At 37.3% G+C, this 20,879-nt stretch overlaps 1 protein-coding gene and 1 long non-coding RNA gene across 2 annotated transcripts in view; one reads left to right on the top strand and one right to left on the bottom strand.

Moving 5' to 3' along the window:
• LOC133532729 (uncharacterized) overlaps positions 1-20,879 on the top strand; it is a 227,304-nt gene that overhangs the window by 35,525 nt on the left and 170,900 nt on the right. The gene's annotated exons all lie outside the window — the stretch shown is intronic.
• Positions 1-20,879, bottom strand: part of LOC133532718 (leishmanolysin-like peptidase) — a 187,552-nt gene that overhangs the window by 68,988 nt on the left and 97,685 nt on the right. Inside the window, exons 2-4 of the mRNA XM_061871493.1 lie at positions 4,961-5,061; positions 2,391-2,421; positions 74-156 (exon numbers count right to left, since the gene is read on the bottom strand). Coding sequence (XP_061727477.1) covers positions 74-156; positions 2,391-2,421; positions 4,961-5,061 — 215 coding nt within the window. The remainder of the gene's footprint in view (positions 1-73; positions 157-2,390; positions 2,422-4,960; positions 5,062-20,879) is intronic.

Here is a 20,879-nt window from a genome sequence, read left to right as displayed (position 1 = left end):
ATTTCTTACTTTTCGCACTTGTATCATATATATGTAATGTAATGTCAGCCAAATAAGTAAAATAATAACTAACCTATTTAGTTTAATAGGACCTCCTGTTTTCCGGACCTTCAGCGCTTCCTCCCAAAACTTCACCGCCTTAGGAAGGATCGTGTTCTGAAATTATAATGAAATATTTAGAGAAAATCTTACACAAATCGACTTAGAGGCCAATTCGAACTTAAACTTTGATATCAACATGATACCATTTTGTTACCATTCGCGTATATTTCGCACGTGTTCGTTCATGTATTAGCGCGAGCGAGACGCAAATGAAATCACTTTGAAGTTAAAATGTGAGTTCGAATTGGGCTCTGCGCCCATAATCTCAATAAGGCTGTTCGTCAAAATTATATTTACCCGCTCTAAGTGGGTGTACGGTCACATCTGAAAATACCGATACAAAAAAGTGCCAATAATATGTATACACGACTTAATTGCCCATATATTAAGGTTGTCTGGAAGAGATCGCTTTTTAGCGATAAGACCGCCTGTTGTCTGCCTCTAAATTTAATCAATGGTTTATTTTTCTTGTATATTTTTACTGAGGTGTGCCAATAAAGAGTATTCTATCTATCTATCTATTAAGGTAGTGTGTTCTGGTGGCCTAGCGGTAAGAGCGTGCGACTTGCAATACGGAGGTCGCGGGTTCAAACCCCGGCTCGTACCAATGAGTTTTTCGGAACTTATGTACGAAATATCATTTGATATTTACCAGTCGCCTTTCGGTGAAGGAAAACATCGTGAGGAAACCGGGCTAATCCCAATAAGGCCTAGTTTACCCTCTGGGTTGGAAGGTCAGATGGCAGTCGCTTTCGTAAAAACTAGTGTCTACGCCAAATCTTGGGATTAGTTGTCAAGCGGACCCCAGGCTCCCATGAGCCGTGTCAAAATGCCGGGACAACGCGAGGAAAAAGAAGATGTTAAGGTAGTGTATACATATTTTTGGCCCATTTTTAGGGTTCCGTAGCCAAATGGCAAAAAACGGAACCCTTATAGATTCGTCATGTCCGTCTGTCTGTCCGATTCTGTCACAGCCACTTTTTTCCGAAACTATAAAAGCTATACTGTTCAAACTTGGTAAGTAGATGTATTCTATGAACCGCATTATGATGTTTACACAAAAATAGAAAAAAAAACAATAAATTTTGGGGGTTCCCCATACTTAGACCAGGATTTGAACCCGGGACCATCAGCTTCGTAGGCAGGGTCACTACCCACTAGGCCAGACCGGTCGTCTAAAGTATAAGTATGTTATTTTATGATATTTTTTTAATTCCATATTAATTTAAATTGTATGTAATGTTTTGAAAAGATGTGTCCCGCCGAGTTTAGGAGGGATTTATATCTTCTCGGGTCAGAGGTGTAGGGTTAGAGCCGGTGTAGCTTTATTTGACGTTCATAAGCGCATTGTAATATGCCTACTTGAATAATAAACTATCTTTATTTATCTAATAGTATCTTATACCTTTAAACGAGCAATTCTTGTATAAATATATATATATATATATATTTATACAAGAATTGCTCGTTTCCGAGATCACAGAAATATATATATATATATATATTTCTGTGATCTCGGAAACGGCTCTAACGATTTCGCTGAAATTTGGTATATGGGGGTTTTTGGGGGTATACAATCGATCTAGATTAGTCTTATGTTTGGGAAAACGCGTGTTTTCGAGTTTTCATGCGTTTTTCTTTCGACGCAGAATATGGTCGCTAATTTCATATTGCCAGTCACTGTCCGTCTGGTCCAGCGGGTTAAGACGCGGACGGCAAGAAACAACCAGTGTTACGGGTTCGAATCCCGCCCGGTGACTAACATTTGTTTTTTTTTATATGTTCAAGTTTTTTTTTTTTTAATTTTTATTGTTTTTAGACAAGTTTAAAAAAATGTAGTTAATGTTTGAAATAACAATAAATACTCCACGTAAGAAAATAAGGGCCACTGAGTTTTTTGTTTGTAACTTAAAACATACTTACTTATTTTATGTGATATATGTTTTACAAAAAAATGGCATTCTTTTTTTTACAATTTAAGTGTATTTCTATCCGAGCTTTGCTCGGTTGCCCAGGTACTTTATCTAACAGCTTGAGTACGGTGACAGATGTCATGTCCTCGCATCATGCAAAATCTCACATTACGATGACATCTGTCACCGTACCCAAGTTATAAAAGAACACCCGAATTGAGAACCTCCTTTTTAGGGTTCCGTAGCCAAATGGCAAAAAACGGAACCCTTATAGATTCGTCATGTCCGTCTGTCTGTCCGATTATGTCACAGCCACTTTTTGAATTATGAAGCCTGTTAATTAAGCATAAAATAAAATAATCAATGAATACTTACATTGATCATGTCGAATTTCTCTGGTTCTAATCTGTAAACAAAACAAATTTAATTAAGATATTGTTTAAGACATTGTTTGCTATTTTACAAGTAAATCGAGTGGCATCCATAGGCCAACGTGACCGCGTACCATTAGGCAGGCCATATGCTACTTTGCCAAATGTTTTTAAGAGCAATTCTTAGCTGAGCAACTTTATTAAATCTCGAATTTTTGAAGCTATGTTTCTGTCGCGCTGCGGTGGGCGGGAGTGCGTGCGTGCGATAAGGACAACTGCAGCTCGGACTAAAATTCCCACGCAAAAAAACTCAAAGATCGAGGTTTCACTGAAAAAATAAATAGCCGAACTGGTTTTGTAACTTTACTAAATAACTAAACTACGGTTATAAGAAAATAAACTTTACATAAATTTACAAACTTATTTTGTAGTGTATACCCAGTACCTGAACACTGATAGCCAAACACGGTTTTGTAACATATAACACATAGTTCGCAAGTCCCAATTTTTGTGTAAACAGTAACCAAAATGTTTGTTACAGTTATGCAAACATTTCTTTCAGTATTCGCTCTCGACTGTTTCCTCCTCCAAAACGCAACCGATCATTATGAAATTTTGAAAACTGCAAGAGTAAGAAATAATCTATGCCGCTATGTTATGATTTTTTGGATATTTGTTGTCATATTTGTATACTGCGCCTTTTTTGCAGTCAATTCAATTGAGCCGTTTTTGCGATTTTCGGAGAGCTGTAAGTTTCGTCAAAATAAAATAATCCATAAAAGCAAAACATAGCGGCACAGATATTGATGATATTAATTCAATTCAATTCAATTGAATTGAATTCAATTCAATACTTTATTGATAAAATAAAATGTTACATGTCAGGTACCATTGTGCTTATAGCTAAGTCTTATTATTTAATATTGCTCATAGTTGAGAGGCAAGGCTGATTGATCTAATTTGATCATTGCTATAGGTTAAAAATCCAGGGAGGAAACAGTCGAAAGCGTTTGTATGGAAACATCGCAACTATAGGAATCTCATAGAATCCTCTTAATAAACTACGCGTACCTAACCCATCCAAAATTTTTTTTGAAGTGAAACTTCTTATGCGACTTGCAACAAGGTTGCGTTAAACGTTTAACGCTATATTCGGTAACATAAAGTACTAAATAAAGACAGTCTTTATTTATTCATAAAGTAAAATTTGGCAGATGTTAATGTTAACGTTAATGTTATGTTAATGTTAATGTTATTTGAAGTGAAGTTTCACTTCTTCCGCGCGCAATTTTTTTGTTTAGTATGGTTTAGTGGTTAGCATATTGTTACTGGTGAATTCTCTATGCAACTTGGCTCCTCTACACGATGGGCCATCATACTGGCCCACTAAGATGGGCCAGCGTGTAGAGAGGGTAGTGGTGTCGGATGGCTTATGGTGCGGCGGGATGGCGATGGGATGGACATGGTGTCGGTTTTTCGTCCGCACATCAAAGGTAGTGGGCCAGCGATGGTGTATGTGTACTGCGATGGCTCCTCTACACGATGGCCCAGCGCAGGCCAGTCCAAGAGACGCATTTATGCGTCAGAGGGAGTAAGTGCCGCATAGCTGCGTCCCTTAGACTGGCTTACGCTGGGCCATCGCGTAGAGGAGCCCTGAAGGTTGGAAACCTTCACAGCCTCGCTGTAGATAACTGGCAACGATTATGTGAATTCAGAACTATCGCCCTGCTGAAGGAATAAAGATCTGCAGGCGATTCATTCCGAAAGCAGAAGTCATTAATGGTAGTCGATATTTATGTTATTACTGCTGATTGAAGTGTAGGACTACACTTTGGATAAAAAAATAATAAATGCTTTTTTGGAAAATTAAAGGAAATGTAGTTTTATTGACAATTAAAAGTTATTATCATAAATATGACATCTCACACCAAAAACATGTCATTGGCTTAGCGGCCTGTGTTCGCAGGCGGACGTAAGACAACCAAAGAGGTTCGCCACAGAAGAAAAAATATTATTATATATTATCAGAAATCTACCTCGAGCGCTTACATTCCCCACCGCAGATAGACCGTATCCCTTTACAGTAAGGATCTACGCGTGGCTCATTCCTTAGTGCGTGCTCTCAACTATCGCATGGCCATCTCGCTGGTCCAGCGCAGACGCCGCAGAGGGGCATACATTGTATGTAAAATTTGAGCCCAGGCCCCCGCCCCCTGCCTGTACCTGCCTACGCCCATGCGCTGTTCTGTGGAGCAAGAGCTGGGTGTATTGGGGATGGGGTGGGAGGAGGTTACCCAAGCTTCCCAGGACCGGAGTCAGTGGAAGAAAATGGTTGGAGCCCTACACCCCAGCAGGGGGTAACAGGATGGAAAGAAGAAAAAGATTATAGTACATTGTGCAACGAGGGGGGTATAAGTGAAATATTGTACGAGAGTCTACTCCCTAGAGAGTTATAGCTTTTTTTTTCACAATCCATAATTCCCGCGGGAACAATATAGGCCTTTGTCCTTCAGTACACCTGCATGAAATAAGATTTTCACGAGTAAGTGTGATGAAAATCTAATTATATCGTACCTATAGACGGAATGGTCATAAAATATGCTAATTCTAAGCGGCTGGTCTATACTCCGTTTCTTCACGAGATGTGCCGCCTCTATGTGCACCCCTCTGATTACCTGCGAAAGAAAGAGACAGACGGTTAATATCAGCTTCTTTACGTGCAATTTACGGGTTTGAATTACAACCTTAAGCTAAGTAGCAAATTTTACTTAAAGTAATCATATTTTTCTTTTTAAAAATAAACAAAACTGCATAAAATGTTTCTTTAAATTCGCTTGTCTCGCCCGGGAATAAAACCGACTAAAAATCCATGTATAGCGGAAGCGATGGAGTCCGTCCGGAGCCGGTCGCGTCCGCGAGGAGCCGACCGGCTTACGGCCGTACAAATGTGAAATGCACGCTCACCGCCCGTTTGGTGGGAATCGTACTTTAAGTGCCTATTGCCAAATATCGCAACCAGTCGTCAGCTGTAGCAGATGGCGCTGGTAGTCGTGAGTTTGAGGGCTCCTCTACACGATGGCCCATCATACGCCAGTCTAAGGGACGCAGCTATGGAGTGGAATGAGCTAGCAATATCACTTGCTCCTGTCATGATTTATTTGTTTACATTTAAGATAGCAGTTAAATAATAATTATACCGTGACAACATTATTATATTACCCCGATTAATACCGGGGTAGTTGGGAAAATAACATTATACTGTTGGCAACACGGTAGTTTTAGCAAGTGGTGGGGACACGGTAAATGTTGGACAGGCTTGTTCACTTGGGTTTAGGCCGTCAAAGAGGACGCATAGTAATGAACTGGTTAGGTCAGAGTACCTGCAAGTACCTCGATTGTTGTAGTACTAATAGTTTAGAGTAACCATGCGAGAAGAAGCACTATACTCCATCTATCGCATAGATGCGGCCCTTGGACTGGTCTACGCTGGGCCACCGTGTAGAGGAGCCATGAAGAGCAATTAAGAGTCCCCGGCAAGCTCGGCCAAATTTCACCTTCCCATACAAACGTTACGTTCTTATTTTATAACTACGGTTTATAAGATGTAGTGAATTGACGTTTTCCCCTAGATTTGCGGATGCTAGGTTGCGTGACAGTCGCGCACATAGCGAATAGTTTACCCTCGGGGTTGAAAGGTCAGATGGCAGATCGCTTTCGTAAAAACTAGTGCTTACGCCGATTCTCGGGATTAGTTTCCAAGCGGACCCCAGGCTCCCATGAGCCGTGGCAATAAGCCGGGACAAACGCTAAGAAGAAGAAGAGTTTATGATTTATGATACGTTAGTTTTATTTAAGAAAAAGTCAGTTGAGATTTTGATAGCACAGTTTGTGCAAGTTTTATTTCAAACGTCATAATTTCAAAGAAGTTTGACGTTTAATACATTCACCACTGAGCTACGGTCGTAACCCAACGTCGTAGCAGATAACATGGATTTCCCGGTATGTAGCGGAAACGCTTCGTAGAGGCAAAACGACATGTCGTGATTACTGCACTTGCAGTCTGTGCAATCAAAATCGCTGCAGAGTTAGTTAGGTCGGACTTTAGATCGTAAAGTCTGGATCAGTAACAACTACGACTAATTGTCAAGCTAAATAAGGTTAAACAATAATTAAAAAGGTCAATCATAATAAAGATACTGCAGTCATGTGAAAACGATTAATACAGACGCTTCAGATATATGTATATGTCGCCGGCCGATCGTAAGATCAGACATATCGTATTGTAAAAATAATAAATAAATAATAAGGTTGTCTGGAACTTCTAGAAGAGATCGCTCTTTAGCGATAAGACCGCCTGTTGTCAGCCTCTATCACCATAGGGAGCGTACATGAACTGTAGGAGGCAGCTCAGGAGCCGTCAGATTTTTGGCGCGAGGCGTAAATGTGATGTTTATTATTCCGATGTAGCCCACAAGATGGCAGAACCTACTATGCACAAGAAAACACGTGACGCGTAAATGTGCATGTTTATAGTTCCGATTCAGGCCACAAGATGGCAGACCCTCCAACGCGCACGGTCCCTATTTGTTTTTCTTCAAGCTGTATCTCTATCTTTTACTGAGGTGTGCCAATAAAGAGTATTCTATGGGGCGCCGTAAGCCTTCAGTAAGAAATGCATATACTTGATAAATTCGAGCATGTTGCCGTGACCCCGGTGGCCGAGTGGCTCAGGCCCCTGCCGCGATAGCAGAGGACGCTGGTTCGATTCCAGCCTGGGGCACTGGAGCCCTTGGTCACTTTTTCTTAGTATATGACATTTATTTCAGTTTAAAGAGTATTCTATCTATTTTAAGGAAGTTTCTAAAATGATTAGAGAGGTCACTGGTGACCGCAGAGCTGGCAGCTTCCTCGCTCAAAGAATTAGTCGAGGAAATGCTGCTAGCATCTACGGCACCATGCCGCAGGGGGATAGTTTTATTTTATTTTAAGTCTAGTTTTATTTATTTTTAGATCTAGGTTTTTAAGTTTTGTAGTTTAGTTTTTAGTATATTTACCAAATAAACGTTTCCCCTTCTATCCAGGGATCGGAAACCGGTATTTTTTGTATGGGAACGAAAACGGTATTTTTTCGTTCTTTGTTAATTATTCCCTTTCTAATTGGGCAATCTAATAATACGATTTCGTTATCTAAAAACACAACCGAGTCCTATATTTAGAGTATAAAATAAACCGAAATATATGTTTATTTCAAAGTTTTTCCAAAAAACCGGTTCTGATCCCTGCTTCTATCGATCTTAATAATAAATAAATATTATAGGACATTCTTACATAGAATGACTAAGCCCCACAGTAAGCTCAAGAAGGCTTGTGTTGTGTATACTCCGACAACGATCAAAACAAATATACAAATACTTAAATACACAGAAAACATCCAAGACTCAGGGACAAATATCTGTGCTCATCACAGATAAATAAATATTCGGGGACAATCTGACACAGATCGACCTAGCCCCAAACTAAGCTAAGCTTGTACTATAGGTACAGTCAGCATCAATAGTAGCGGATGAAACAACGCGCCAAAAGTATCTGATATTCCGGATAACTTTTCCAAATATAGATAAATCTCTAAAATTCACATTCAAAAGCATATCTTTTACAGTCTTAATTGTTCTACATATAAAACTATCAAATTTTGCTAAGCTGTTACAGAATGGCAGATACTTTTGACACCTTGTTTCATCCGTTACTTTTGATGCTGACTGTACTAGGCCACGATATCTTATACCTTTAAACGAGCAATTCTTGTATATATATATATATATATATATAAATATATATATTTCTGTGATCTCGGAAACGGCTCTAACGATTTCGCTGAAATTTGGTATATGGGGGTTTTTGGGGGTATACAATCGATCTAGATTAGTCTTATGTTTGGGAAAACGCGTGTTTTCGAGTTTTCATGCGTTTTTCTTCCGACGCAGAATATGGTCCCTAATTTCATGGTGCCGGCCACTGTCCGTCTGGTCTAGCGGGTTAAGACGCGGACTGCTAAACGAGTGTTACGGGTTCGAATCTCGCCCGGTGACTAACTTTTGTTTTTTTTTTATATGTTCAAGTTTATATATAATTTTTTAATTTTTATTGTTTTAGACAAGTTTAATTTAGTAAAAAAATTTAGTTAAGATTATCACCTGTAGACCACCATATTACAATAAATAGTTATAACCGAGCAAAGCTCGGTCGCCCAGGTACTACATACTTATATTGGGACCGTGCGAAGTGCACGGTGGGGGTAAGGAAAACCCCAGCGCATAAGGTGGTAAAAATTAGAACTAACTGCGGATAGCGTGTTTAACATTTCGTACAAGTTATATGGCTCGAAATGAAACTTTAATTGACGATTACTCCTGAAATATTAATTTAAATTGTATAGTGTAAGGGACCATTGTAATCTGTATGAAATGCTTCATATAACTAACGTATTTAATTTGGTAATTATTAATACTGTATCCGTGTAAATAGCTTTGCAAATGCCACATATTATTGTGACCTTTTCTAGAAGTTAAGACTGTGTGTAGTAAGTGGTCCTTAAAAGATAGACATTCAACATCGCATTTTATAGACCCATGAAAGAGTGACAACTCCCCCATACATTGTGTTGTTATAGCTCAAACGGATTAGGCAGCGTTTTCGATTAAAGCTCCTAGACAGCGTGATTTTTTCCGACATCGTTATATTTCTACCAATTTACACAAAACCTTAACAAGTTATATACCTAAACCTTCCTCAAGAATCACTCTATTGATAGCTGAAAGTCGTATGAAAATCTGTTCAGTAGTTTTTAGTTATGCAGTAGTTTTATAAGATGTAGTGCATTGACGTTTTCCCCTAGAATTGCGGACGCTAGGTTGCGTGACAGTCGTGCACATAGCGAATAGATAAATACATACTTAATACAGGGTGTTTATTGAGTCACCTTATCACTTGCAATAATTTACGGGATGAATATACACCGTGGGCTGGTAAAACCCGACAGATATTAACCACGCATTCCTGAGGTCATGAGGAGCAAAAAATTTAATATAAGTTTTGGGAAAATTCGGCAAAAAAAAAAATTTTACAGACAAAAAAATTTTTTTTTTGCTTTTTCTTCATACGACACGTTATTTCTCCTTACATCTTGTCGAAAAAAAACTAATTAGTTACAACGAATAACTAAAGTTTTTTTTTTTTATTTACACAAAAATTTGCGAGTTTGTTATAAAACTTTTATGTCTGCAAACAGGTATATCTAAACCAAGTCACATAGTGGCAGCGTCGCAGCCAAAAATGCGTTTTTCACTGAGTTATTACAGAAACAATTTTTTACAAAAATTGTCATTATCTCTAAAACAAGACCGATTTCAGGAAACTTTGTATCACATTTTAGTCTCTAAATGCGGTCAAGAATACACCTTTAAAATTTGTCGGGTTTTATGTCATACTGAGCAACTCTTACTGTGGGAGTGGGACCAGTTGGTCCCATCACGAAAAAAATTGGCTGTTACATACATTTTGGCTGTCATTTTGACCTTGACATTTTCTATGGGAGAGTAAATTTTTTTTTCGCGATTTTGGGGTTAAATAAATAAATAAATTATTGCAGGTAACGAAATAAATACCCTGTATACATATAAAACACCCACGACCTAGGAACAAATATCTGTGTTGATTACACAAATAAATGCCCTTACTGGGATTCCAACCCGGGACCATCGGCTTAATAGGTAGGGTCACTAGGTCACTACCTCACTACCCACTAGGCCAGACCGGTCATATTTGTATATTGCATTCGCTTTAGAGACTGCAACTCAATTTTCAATAAAAGTAGTTTTACGAGAGAATTTCAATAAAGCATCAATACAGTGGTGTAACTGTTCAATAGAGATGTCACAAATATTCGGCAACTATTCGGTATTCGGCCTATTTGGCCATAAGACCGAAGAACCGGCCATTAGGCCACAGATATTCGGTATTCAGCCGAATGTCGGCAACTGTGTGGCTGAGTAACGAATATCTGTTGCAACTAAGCACCTACCTAAAATTAAAAAATATACAATCAAAATAAACCACTATATTTGACGACCTTTCTGGCCTAGTGGGTAGTGACCCTGCCTCTGAAGCCGATGGTCCCGGGTTCAAATCCTGGTAAGGTCATTTATTTGTGTGATGAGCACGGATATTTGTTATTGAATCATGGATGTTTTCAATGTATTTTAGTATTTATATATTATATATAAGTGCCCACAACACAGGCCTGGGTAATAATGTCTTATAATATTTATTTATAGTTAGGTAATATTGAATACGTATTCTTGGAAAGTTGTTAAATATGAATACTAGTTTTATGAGCATTTCTTGAATACAAATAATTTAATTTATCAACAAAAATTAATCTTAAGCGTTGTGCTTTATTGGGGAACAGTTTTCATAAATAATGTGTGTGAGAACGCATCCTTAGTGAACGCACCTTCTCGCTCGCACCCGGTGGTCTCATTCTTGTTCGCGTCTCAGAAATTAATGGCCGACGAGACGTACATTTTATAAGATAATAAAGTCTTGATTAATTAATCCGAGTGTCTTTTATCAAACATCACAATGTGATTCAAAATATTTGCATTTTATGCCGAATATGTGGCGCTTCGGCCGGGAGAGTCCGAATATTCGGTATTCGGCCAAAACCACTATACAGGGCATCTCTACTTTTTACTCAATCAACGTCGAATGTATGCAGGTTTTAACTTTTAGGCCGCAGACTTCACAATGATGTTTTCTATATTTATTGTAATGTTATGGATGACAGGCAAGTTATTTGTACTCTTAATTTTCAATTACGTAGTATCCCTGAATTAGGTTGAGAGTTCTTCCATTACCGAAGTGAAAGAAAATTGATTGTAATAGACAGGTAAAGTTAAAGTAAAAAACGTGCCTCTTAGTTTGACATCGAAAACAGATGGCGTTGTACGGTCAACCAATTTGATTCCTAGGCCACTATAGAACCATGCCATAATGACTTCTACGACAGTGCTTATTGAGTGATGCGTGTCAAGTATAGAGTAGTTAAAGCGACAAGGTTCTATAGTGGCCTAGGATTCAAATTGGTTGACTGTACTGCGCCATATGCTTTGCGGTCCGGCGTTACGATCGATCTATTACCACGATAACTTATTACTATTTATTTAATTTGAAGATCTGCTTGCTTTTCAACTTTCATTTGCCTTTGCACTATTCTCCAATCCTACATTATTTTTATTATTTTTTATTTTTGTTTTGTTGTTATGTTACTTGTGTTTGTTCTATGATTCATTTATTTATTTTAAATTTTCCCGGTCTATCCGGAGTCTGATAATAACCAATGTCAATATTTACAGTAAATTTCGCCAACACACATAAAGAAAACAGACTTCCAGAAGCCATTCTTTGGGATTATAATCGGTGGCCAAAATCACAAAGACAGATCACTAGATCACAGAGACAAGGCGTTATATCACTCAATGGAATCTTCAACAGAAAGAAAAAACCAGCATATCGAATGTATTTACAGAGAAACCAGATACCAATGATGGTAAATGTATTTGATGCTTTAGACAAGAATTTTGATAAACACGAAGTTTTCACTACTAAACCATTAAGTAGAGAAGTACCTCATGATGATAATTTACCTTTAAATGATATAATAATTAGTGCTATGGGCAATGATATTATAAACACTATGATTCAAAATGATAATGTCGTAAATGATATCAATGGAATTAATAATGAGGAAAGTGTTAAACACGCTGTTGTTGAAGAAATGGAAGAAAATAACGACAATTTTGATTTTTGGTGGCTGGCTTGACAATAAATTTAGAATTAAAAACTGTGATGTGGTCATGTTTATATTTAAAATCCTATTAGAGTCCGTCTGAGATAACTTTTCACACTTGAATAAAACAAAAGAAGGCAGTGTCATATTTTCATATAAAGACAATAATGATGGCATCGCCAAACGTTGGCTTGGACCGACTCTACAAATTTTTTTTTACAAAAAGCGAAACCTGTAAGCCTCTTCGAGCAACACCGGCTTCCGACACGTCGGAAGGGAGGAGCCTAAGCGATATCTTACCGAACAAATCATTCTGCCATTTTTTGCGGGGGGAACGTGCACACAGTCGCACTTCTCACTCACTACATACAAAATCCAATCTGTAATGACGAGAGAAAACTGTTTCCACTAAATAAATCTTAACAAATCACTTTGATTTTGATGTCGATCGCTTCAGCATATATATTCTAGGCTTACCTTCGTGCAACACAGGGAAGGGAGACGACATTCATACTATTTCCCCTCTGCCAAAGCATAGGCACAACTGTGCCTATGACGGTGCATGTTGTGACTCGTCCGTACATCAAGAAGTGTAAGATTTGTCTTTGACGTGTGTCATTTTCTATGTATTTGTGTCGTCATTACAGATTGGATTTTATATGTAGTGAGTGAGAAGTGCGACTGTGTGCACGTTTCCGCCCGCAAAAAATGGCAGAATGATTTGTTCGGTAAGATATCGCTTAGGCTCCTCCCTTCCGACGTGTCGGAAGCCGGTGTTGCTCGAAGGTGCCTGCGTCAGAAAAGGCCTGGTTCTTAAGCTTACTTAAGGTTACACTGAAAAAAATAGATAGCCGAACTGGTTTTGTAACTTTACTAAATAACTAAACTACGGTTATAAGAAAATAAACTTTGCATAAATTTACAAACTTATTTTGTAGTGTATACCCAGTACCTGAACACTGATAGCCAAACACGGTTTTGTAACATATAACACATAGTTCGCAAGTCCCAATTTTTGTGTAAACAGTAACCAAAATTTTGTTACAGTTATGCAAACATTTCTTTCAGTGTACTTTCAAAATTTCATATACTTTTATGGGTAATCTATTGTCGAAAGAGACCTAAAAACTCAGAATATCCCATTGTTGACAACCCAGGACAGACCGGCCTGGCGCAAACGCACAAGAAGGCCCGACCCCAAATGAAGTTGGGATTAAGGGCAGGAAGAAGAAGAAGAAGATACTTTTATGGGTAATTCCACGATCAGTTTGTCAATTACCAGTTCTTTCGTGTGTTCTTACATTAATTAAGCAAATTTAAGGAATGGGGTGGATATTTTAAGCAGGGCAGTATATTAATTAATTGTGTTTTTTTTTAGTTTTAGTGTTTTTGTTTGCTTTTTTTTTTGTCTTTTATGTGCATGCGTTTGGTTTTTAGATTTTAAGTTTAGACATAGTGATTTTTGTGTATGTAATGTTATTTGTATTAATTCATGTGTTGTTTGTTAATATTAAAGGATATTTTTATTAAATTTTAATTTAAGTGTATGTTATGTATGTCTGGTGTAGCCCTACAGGTATCTGGATACTTAAATTTGCTTAATTAATATAAGAACACACGAAAGAATTTGTAACTGACGTTACAGTCTCTTGGAATTACCATGTGTGTACGGGTTCAAATTTTGCATCCATGTTTGCTAGTACCATAGACAAAACTGCAATTTCATATTACATAAAACAAGTTTTTGGCGAAAACTTCATTTTTCGTACAAGCTTTTATCGCTGACTGTATTTTTCTTTCCACAGGCAACTAATACTCATCGAGATAATTATAACAACCCGAAACACTACTAGTTTGCGTTGTTTTATCACAGAGTTCCCATGGCCACCTGTCTCCATCATCAGATCAGCTCCATGTCAGCATAATATTGCATTGCCATCCAATACTGCAAAATTTCAGCTTAATCGGAAATCAGGAACTGTGTCAAATTTAGCTTCCAAATTAGACCCAAACTAACAAAATTACTAACAGGATAAGCCAAATACAAGCTTCTAAAAAAATAACGAAGGGCCTGCTTTGGTACTTACCTATCGGTAGGGTTGCCATAATTATTCCGAAGTCATACGGGACATTCTAAAGATTTTAGTATTTGTAAGTTTTATTTTTTTATAATAGTTTTTTTTTGTGTAATCTCTAATAAAGTATTTATTATTTCATCGATTCCATATTTGTAATTGTTTTTTGTAATTTTTATTGTTTGTAAAAATGGACATGTAAAAGTGCCCCTGTGGCCTATTTGCTGAATAAATGTATGATATTTGATATTTGGGGTAGTGACGGCATCACATAGGTGAGGAAACAAGGTGGTTAAACAGAGATTATTATGACCATTTATATAGGTATGCTGCGTATTCTGCAGCGATATTGATATACGGGACAAAAACGGGAAGGAAAGAAATACGGGGCGGGATAATTAAATACGGTGACAGTCTCGTATATACGGGACGTATGGCAACCCTACCTATCGGTATCGCAAGTTATCAGCAGAAATAAATATTAAATTATAATAAAAACAAATAAGTTTTATGATTTTCTTTCAATATAAATCCAATACGCGTGTAAAGAGACTTCAATAAAACAACCATCAATAGCAGAGCTTCTATAATGTCGCTTCTTAAAACAATATTAATTTTGTTATTGACATGTAAGTAAATAGGGCTAAGGTCAATGTGAAGACCGTCTATAAGGGAAGATCGTCTACAAGCTCTTTCGTAACTCTTACACTACACTTACACCTACACTTATACCTACACTAACACTACACTTCGGCCTTACTGTAAGTTTTATTTACGTAGTTAGGGGCAAAGCTATTTGTTAGAAATATATATATATTTATCTCTGATTTTATTGAATATAGCTGTATCCCTAATTACGTAAGTACACCTTACAAGTGTATTTTAGGCCTAAGGTCTGTAGAACAGGAGTGAATTTCTTCCCTTCTGTCTGTCTGAACGACGTACATATACAAATACGAGAGTTCATACCTTCAGACGGTCTTCGCCGCAATAAATGTTATATACCGATCTTTTCCACATTTACCTTACTTCAGTTACTACTTAATTGAGACGTTTTCTCTGGTATTTCCATGTTAGTGATTTTAATTTTGATTAATTGAATATAAACCGCCAGCGCCACAGTTAAGTAGTGAGTCGAATTTACAATTATTAAATTTTCACTCATCTCTTTTATACTTAACCGTGGACGTCTACGACACTAAAACCCATCTCAGTAAAGGATGTCTCACGCTAGAACAGACCGGATCCGCGGCGAAGCGTCCAACACTTTAGTTTTCTTCGGATGACTGATCATCTGTCTTGGCCGACTTGAGCGGCTGAGCATCGGTTAACGAAAAATAGTATCAGCAACGCTAACTGGCGCAAGCGCGTGCAACGGATTTTACCTACGATGGCGGCGAAGGGCCTTAGAAAACCAAGTGCCGAAGGCCTCGGCCCAGACATGGACCATTTTAGTGTGACTAATCCTTAAAGCTGGGGACTGTAGGAATTAAAAGCATCTGAATAGAATCTCATACATGTAGACCCCTGCTTTGCCGCCTCTATTTTCGAAGTAAAGGTACTGTTCAGATTCAGAATTTCAGACCACCGGCAGCGACTGTATTACTGTCGCAAATGTAAAAAATACGGAACATTGAAATTTGCAGCAACAATGCAGTCGGCGGTTATGTCACGTTGCAATACTGCGTCAGTAATGCTGGAGTAATCTGACTAATCTGAATACGAACGATACTTTAAAGCAAGTTTACAATAGGTACGGTCAAATGTAAAAATATGGGTGCACACATCTTACTCAAAATGATGTCCCATAGCTCTATGTCGGCGAATTAAGAACTGTGGGACATATTTTTGAGTAAGTCGTATGCAACCATATTTTTACACTTGACTGTACATATTGTTGTTTCTATTACTGGCTTTGAACCATCACTAAAACTCAAATTTAATTTTCAGTAAAACTGGGGAAAATGTATCATAAAGAATTTAAAAGAAATCATCAACATCCGATCATAGATATGCTTGACAAATTCAAAATGAAAAGAAAAGAGGCTTTTGTCGTCACTCCACCATTTGAAATGAATATTGTAATGCCTAAAAGTCTAAACGACGATAATATAAATAGGCAAGTTACTAATGTACACGATAAATCTGTCTTTGATGACGATGTTGTACGCTCAATAATAGGAAATGCTGACATTTACGAAAACATCGACCAAAAAGATTCGGATAAATTTGATAACGAATACGATGCGCATCTTCGCATAAACGATATAATTGACGTTTTGAATAAACAAAATGAATTGGTTCAAAAACTAGCGGCGCTCTATCAATCTAAAACGAACAATAAGCAAAATTACAAACCTGAAACGGAAAAAGCGAATAAAGGAAAGCAAAATGAAAATGTCAAAAAGTCATGTAACGAAAAAGTTTGTAAACAATCTTTAAGAGCCGAAAACGGATCCGATGAATGTGTAGTGGAACTTACATGTTTTTCTAATGAATGAAATGAACGGCGAGACGAAATGCCACAGACTTCGCTGGTTCGGATCTCTACTGAGAATGGAAGTGGGATTGTCAATAGAGCGTTCTTGGGACTACCGACTGGTAGCCGTCCGGTGGGTAGGCCCAGGTATCGTTGGGAAGACAGTGTGGCGGCAGATCTGCTTCAGCTTCGCGTCAGTAACTGGCAGGAAGTTGTGCAGAATCGGGACAGGTGGCATGCTCTCGTTTCGGAGGCCAAGATTCTATTTGGATCACTGAATTAGAATCACTAGTTATAGTTAGTAAAACTTAAACATTGATAATAAGGCTATAGAAGTGATGGTGACCGGATGTTTTAAGAAGAAAATTTACAAACGCAACGAGACAATTCGCACAACAAAAACTGCCTCATCTCAGCATGTTGCTGGCTACTTCCAGCGCTGATCTTCGGATGAGACCATCAAGTGAGAAAGAATCACGGCAAGTAACAGGCATGATGAAAAGAATAGCAAAGAGAAAGTGGTTGGAACAAATTCACCTAGAACGAATCTACCTGGTTCTAATGAGCTTTATTATATTTATTTCAAATGTCCCAGTTTATCTGTGTGCAATTTTTCTTTCAAGCAATATAATATATGACAAAAACTGCTGTTAAACACTAGGACGTGTACCTTCCTGGGGGGACGTCATGGTAGAATGTTTCACGGTGTTTTATTTTTTGGTCCGAGAAGCCTTAATGGTACTTATAGCTTACAGTCTCTTCACAGACTTATGCCTTTCATAAATGCGAATTTTAATTATTTTGTAGTGAGCCAATAATCCGACTGAACGTCTAGCAACCTTCACCAAGGAGCAGTTTTGGCCGAAAGGTATAAAGTTCCGGCAGTTCCGCGGCCGGCTCCCTGACACTGCGGGGTTGCATAATGCATCGCAGCCATAACGTGTGATGCAGTTTTTAGTTTTAAGATATTTTTTTTATAATACGTATGCTAGTTTAGAGATATTTTACATCTTCTTCTTCTTCACGTGCCATCTCCGTCCAGGAGGTTGGCGACCATATGTCTATATGTCTCTCTATGTTCAGTCATGCGAATTAGTCCATCTATGCTCTTCACTTTTAACCAGTCTCTTATATTTTTAGTCCACGATGTGCGCCTTCTACCACGACCACGCTTGCCTTCAATTTTTCCTTCAATTATTAATTTCAGTAGGTTGTATTTATTGTTTCTATATATATGTCCAAAATACGCTGCTTTTCTTTTCTTAACTGTTGATACAACCTCTAGATCTTTTTTCATGATTTCCAAAACTCTGATATTAGTTATCCTATCAGTCCATTTTATTTTGAGCATCCTTCGATAAATCCACATTTCAAAAGCCCTTAGCTTGTTGATTAAATTCTTTTTCAAGGTCCAGCTTTCGGAACCATACATAAGAATTGGGATGATGTAACATTTAACCATTCGCCACCTCAGTTTATTTTACAGTATATTTTACATGGGTTGCTTGAAATAAAGATTTTCCATTTCATTGCATTTCATAAATGCTCATCGCTGTTATGGTTCAAATTAATTTGTCCTTGCATGTCAACTTAATTTATATCGTTTGTTTTTGCAGTATCCAAATAAACTTTTTATATATCTTAGTTGTTTGTTTTATTGACTTCTCTGTTTGTTAAATCAGATAAGAGATTACTTTATTTAACTATCAGAGCTATTTTAACCTCTTATTATGTATGATGAGGATCATGATCGAATTTTTAGACGCCTTTTTGCATTTTATTCGATAACATTTTTTTCTGCTTTATACACCACCAGGGCCGGATTAAGGGGTGGGCAACCGGGGCTACTGCCCCGGGCATCCACACAAGAGAGCCCCCCACAATAGAGATTTCGGTAAATTTACCATTTTATTTGGAAAAAATTTGGGGCCAGGGGGCCTCCACTCCTTTATTGCCCGAGGCCTACAGACCTCTAAATCCGGCATTGTACACCACAACCGACGTTTAAACCCATGATTTTAACCACACATGAAGGGTTAATTTTGTGAACCCTGAGTACTCATAGTCGCCTCAAGGACAGAGTAGTTGACAGACTTTTCGCCAAGTATCAAACTTACAAAATTCTTTGAGAAAATGCTACTGATTTCTTTATGCTGCAGATCTCATTAAGATTGAGTTTATTTAATTTAATTTTCAATAACTGTAACAATAACTTCAGCTTTAAATTCAGAGTTTATAAAGTATATAAATTTTATATTCCTGAATCGTAAATGTAATGCATTTCCCAAGCATTCGTATAATCTTGCAGTAAGATGTTCTGTTTTGTTAATTGTATGATCATCTGAAGTAGAGAAAATACATCACTAATCTTATTGTACAGTCTCGTTTTCTTAAACGTTTTACTCCAATTACCTTGAGATATGTTTCAATTATATATTTTCGGTTTGAAAGTTTCTTGAAAATATTTTATTTCTTCCTCTTGGTTCATCATTGTTGAAACTCATCCATTACTAAATTTTCTGCTTTCAGGGTAAAAGGAACCATGGTGGAATGTTCTCGTTCCTAGTGCACCCTCACGAAAGGCAAAGAGGGTGAAACGCCGGAGTGGGTTTAGTTTATAGGGTCAAGTCCCCCCCCCCCTCTTGCGAGGAGGAGAGGAGAGGGGTAAGGGGCGGCGAGTTCTGCACACCGAGCGTAAATGCATTCCCAATTCGTCAAAAAAAGGGTAAAAAGAAAATAAAGAAGTTTTTTTTATTAGTCGTTAAACTTGTGTAGTACCATGGAAATGTAATGCAAAAGATAAGCTTATTTCATTGTTCCAATAAATTATAAATAAGAAAATAAGTTTGCAAACAGCAGTAAGTTGCCGTGTGTTATGTTGTAATGTTGTTTTCTACTTTCATATCAATACTAATGTTTTTATCGACATGTAAGCTACTTTGAATACTGTAGTAAATACTAGAACTATTTTAATTCCATAATTTGATCGTTATCTTTTTTAATATCACGTGTACGTTACCGTTTTATATTGAACTATATTATCATCATTAGAATTGCATCTCCTGGCATTGTATTTAATTTCATAAGTAATTTACTATTTTCTAGTTATAAATAAAGTTTAAATGATGTTTCCAGTAAACTGGGGCGAAATGTCATATGGTGATGCCTACGGTGACAGATTGCTAAGAAATGATATAAAAGAAAAACTAAACCAATTCAGAATAAAGAAAAAAGAGGCGTTTGTTGTCACTCCACCATTTGAAATGAACACCGCATTTAGTACGATGTATATTACTCCTGCTCTTATATACAATGAAGTTTCAGATGAGGGCGTCACTAATGTTCCTATACCTAAGTATGATACCAATAATATATACGATAAATATGGATATGATGATGTAGCTGACAATAAAAGACAAAGAAGAAATGAAGTCAACACTAATATTGCCATACCTAATATATACACCAATGATATATACGATAAATATGGATATGATGATGTGGCTCACAATGAAAAACAAAACAGAGATGAGGGCAACACTAATGTTGCCATACCTAAGTATGATACCAATAATATGTACAATAAATATGGAAATCATGATGTAGCTGACAATGAAAGACAAAAAGGAGATGAGGGCAACACTAATATTGCCATACCTAAGTATGATACCAATAATATGTACGATCAATATGATGGCGATGTGGTTGAAAATGAAAGACAAAAAAGAGATGAGGGCAACACTAATGTTGCCATACCTAAGTATGATACCAATAATATGTACGATAAATATGAAGATGTGGCTGACAATGAAAGACATAGAAGAGATTTTTATTACAGTGAAATAACAGAGAAAGGTACTTTTTACAATACAATGACAGAAAGAGAACCTTTTTACGATAACGAAAATATAAATCATAGAAACACGTATAGTGTACATACTAAGAAACCAGTTCATAACATGAATATGCTGATGCGAGTTATTGCAAAACAAAATGATCTGATCAAGAAACTAATAGCGCTATATCAAGCCGAAATCAAGCATAGGCAGTTTCAAGAAATTCTAAATTCTGTACACAAGAATAACAAACGAT

The sequence above is a fragment of the Cydia pomonella genome, chromosome 27, assembly GCF_033807575.1.
Source record: "Cydia pomonella isolate Wapato2018A chromosome 27, ilCydPomo1, whole genome shotgun sequence".
NCBI lineage: Eukaryota > Metazoa > Arthropoda > Insecta > Lepidoptera > Tortricidae > Cydia > Cydia pomonella.
The sequence above is the reverse complement of the archived record's forward strand: the minus strand, read 5'-3'. Positions and strand labels throughout refer to the sequence as shown.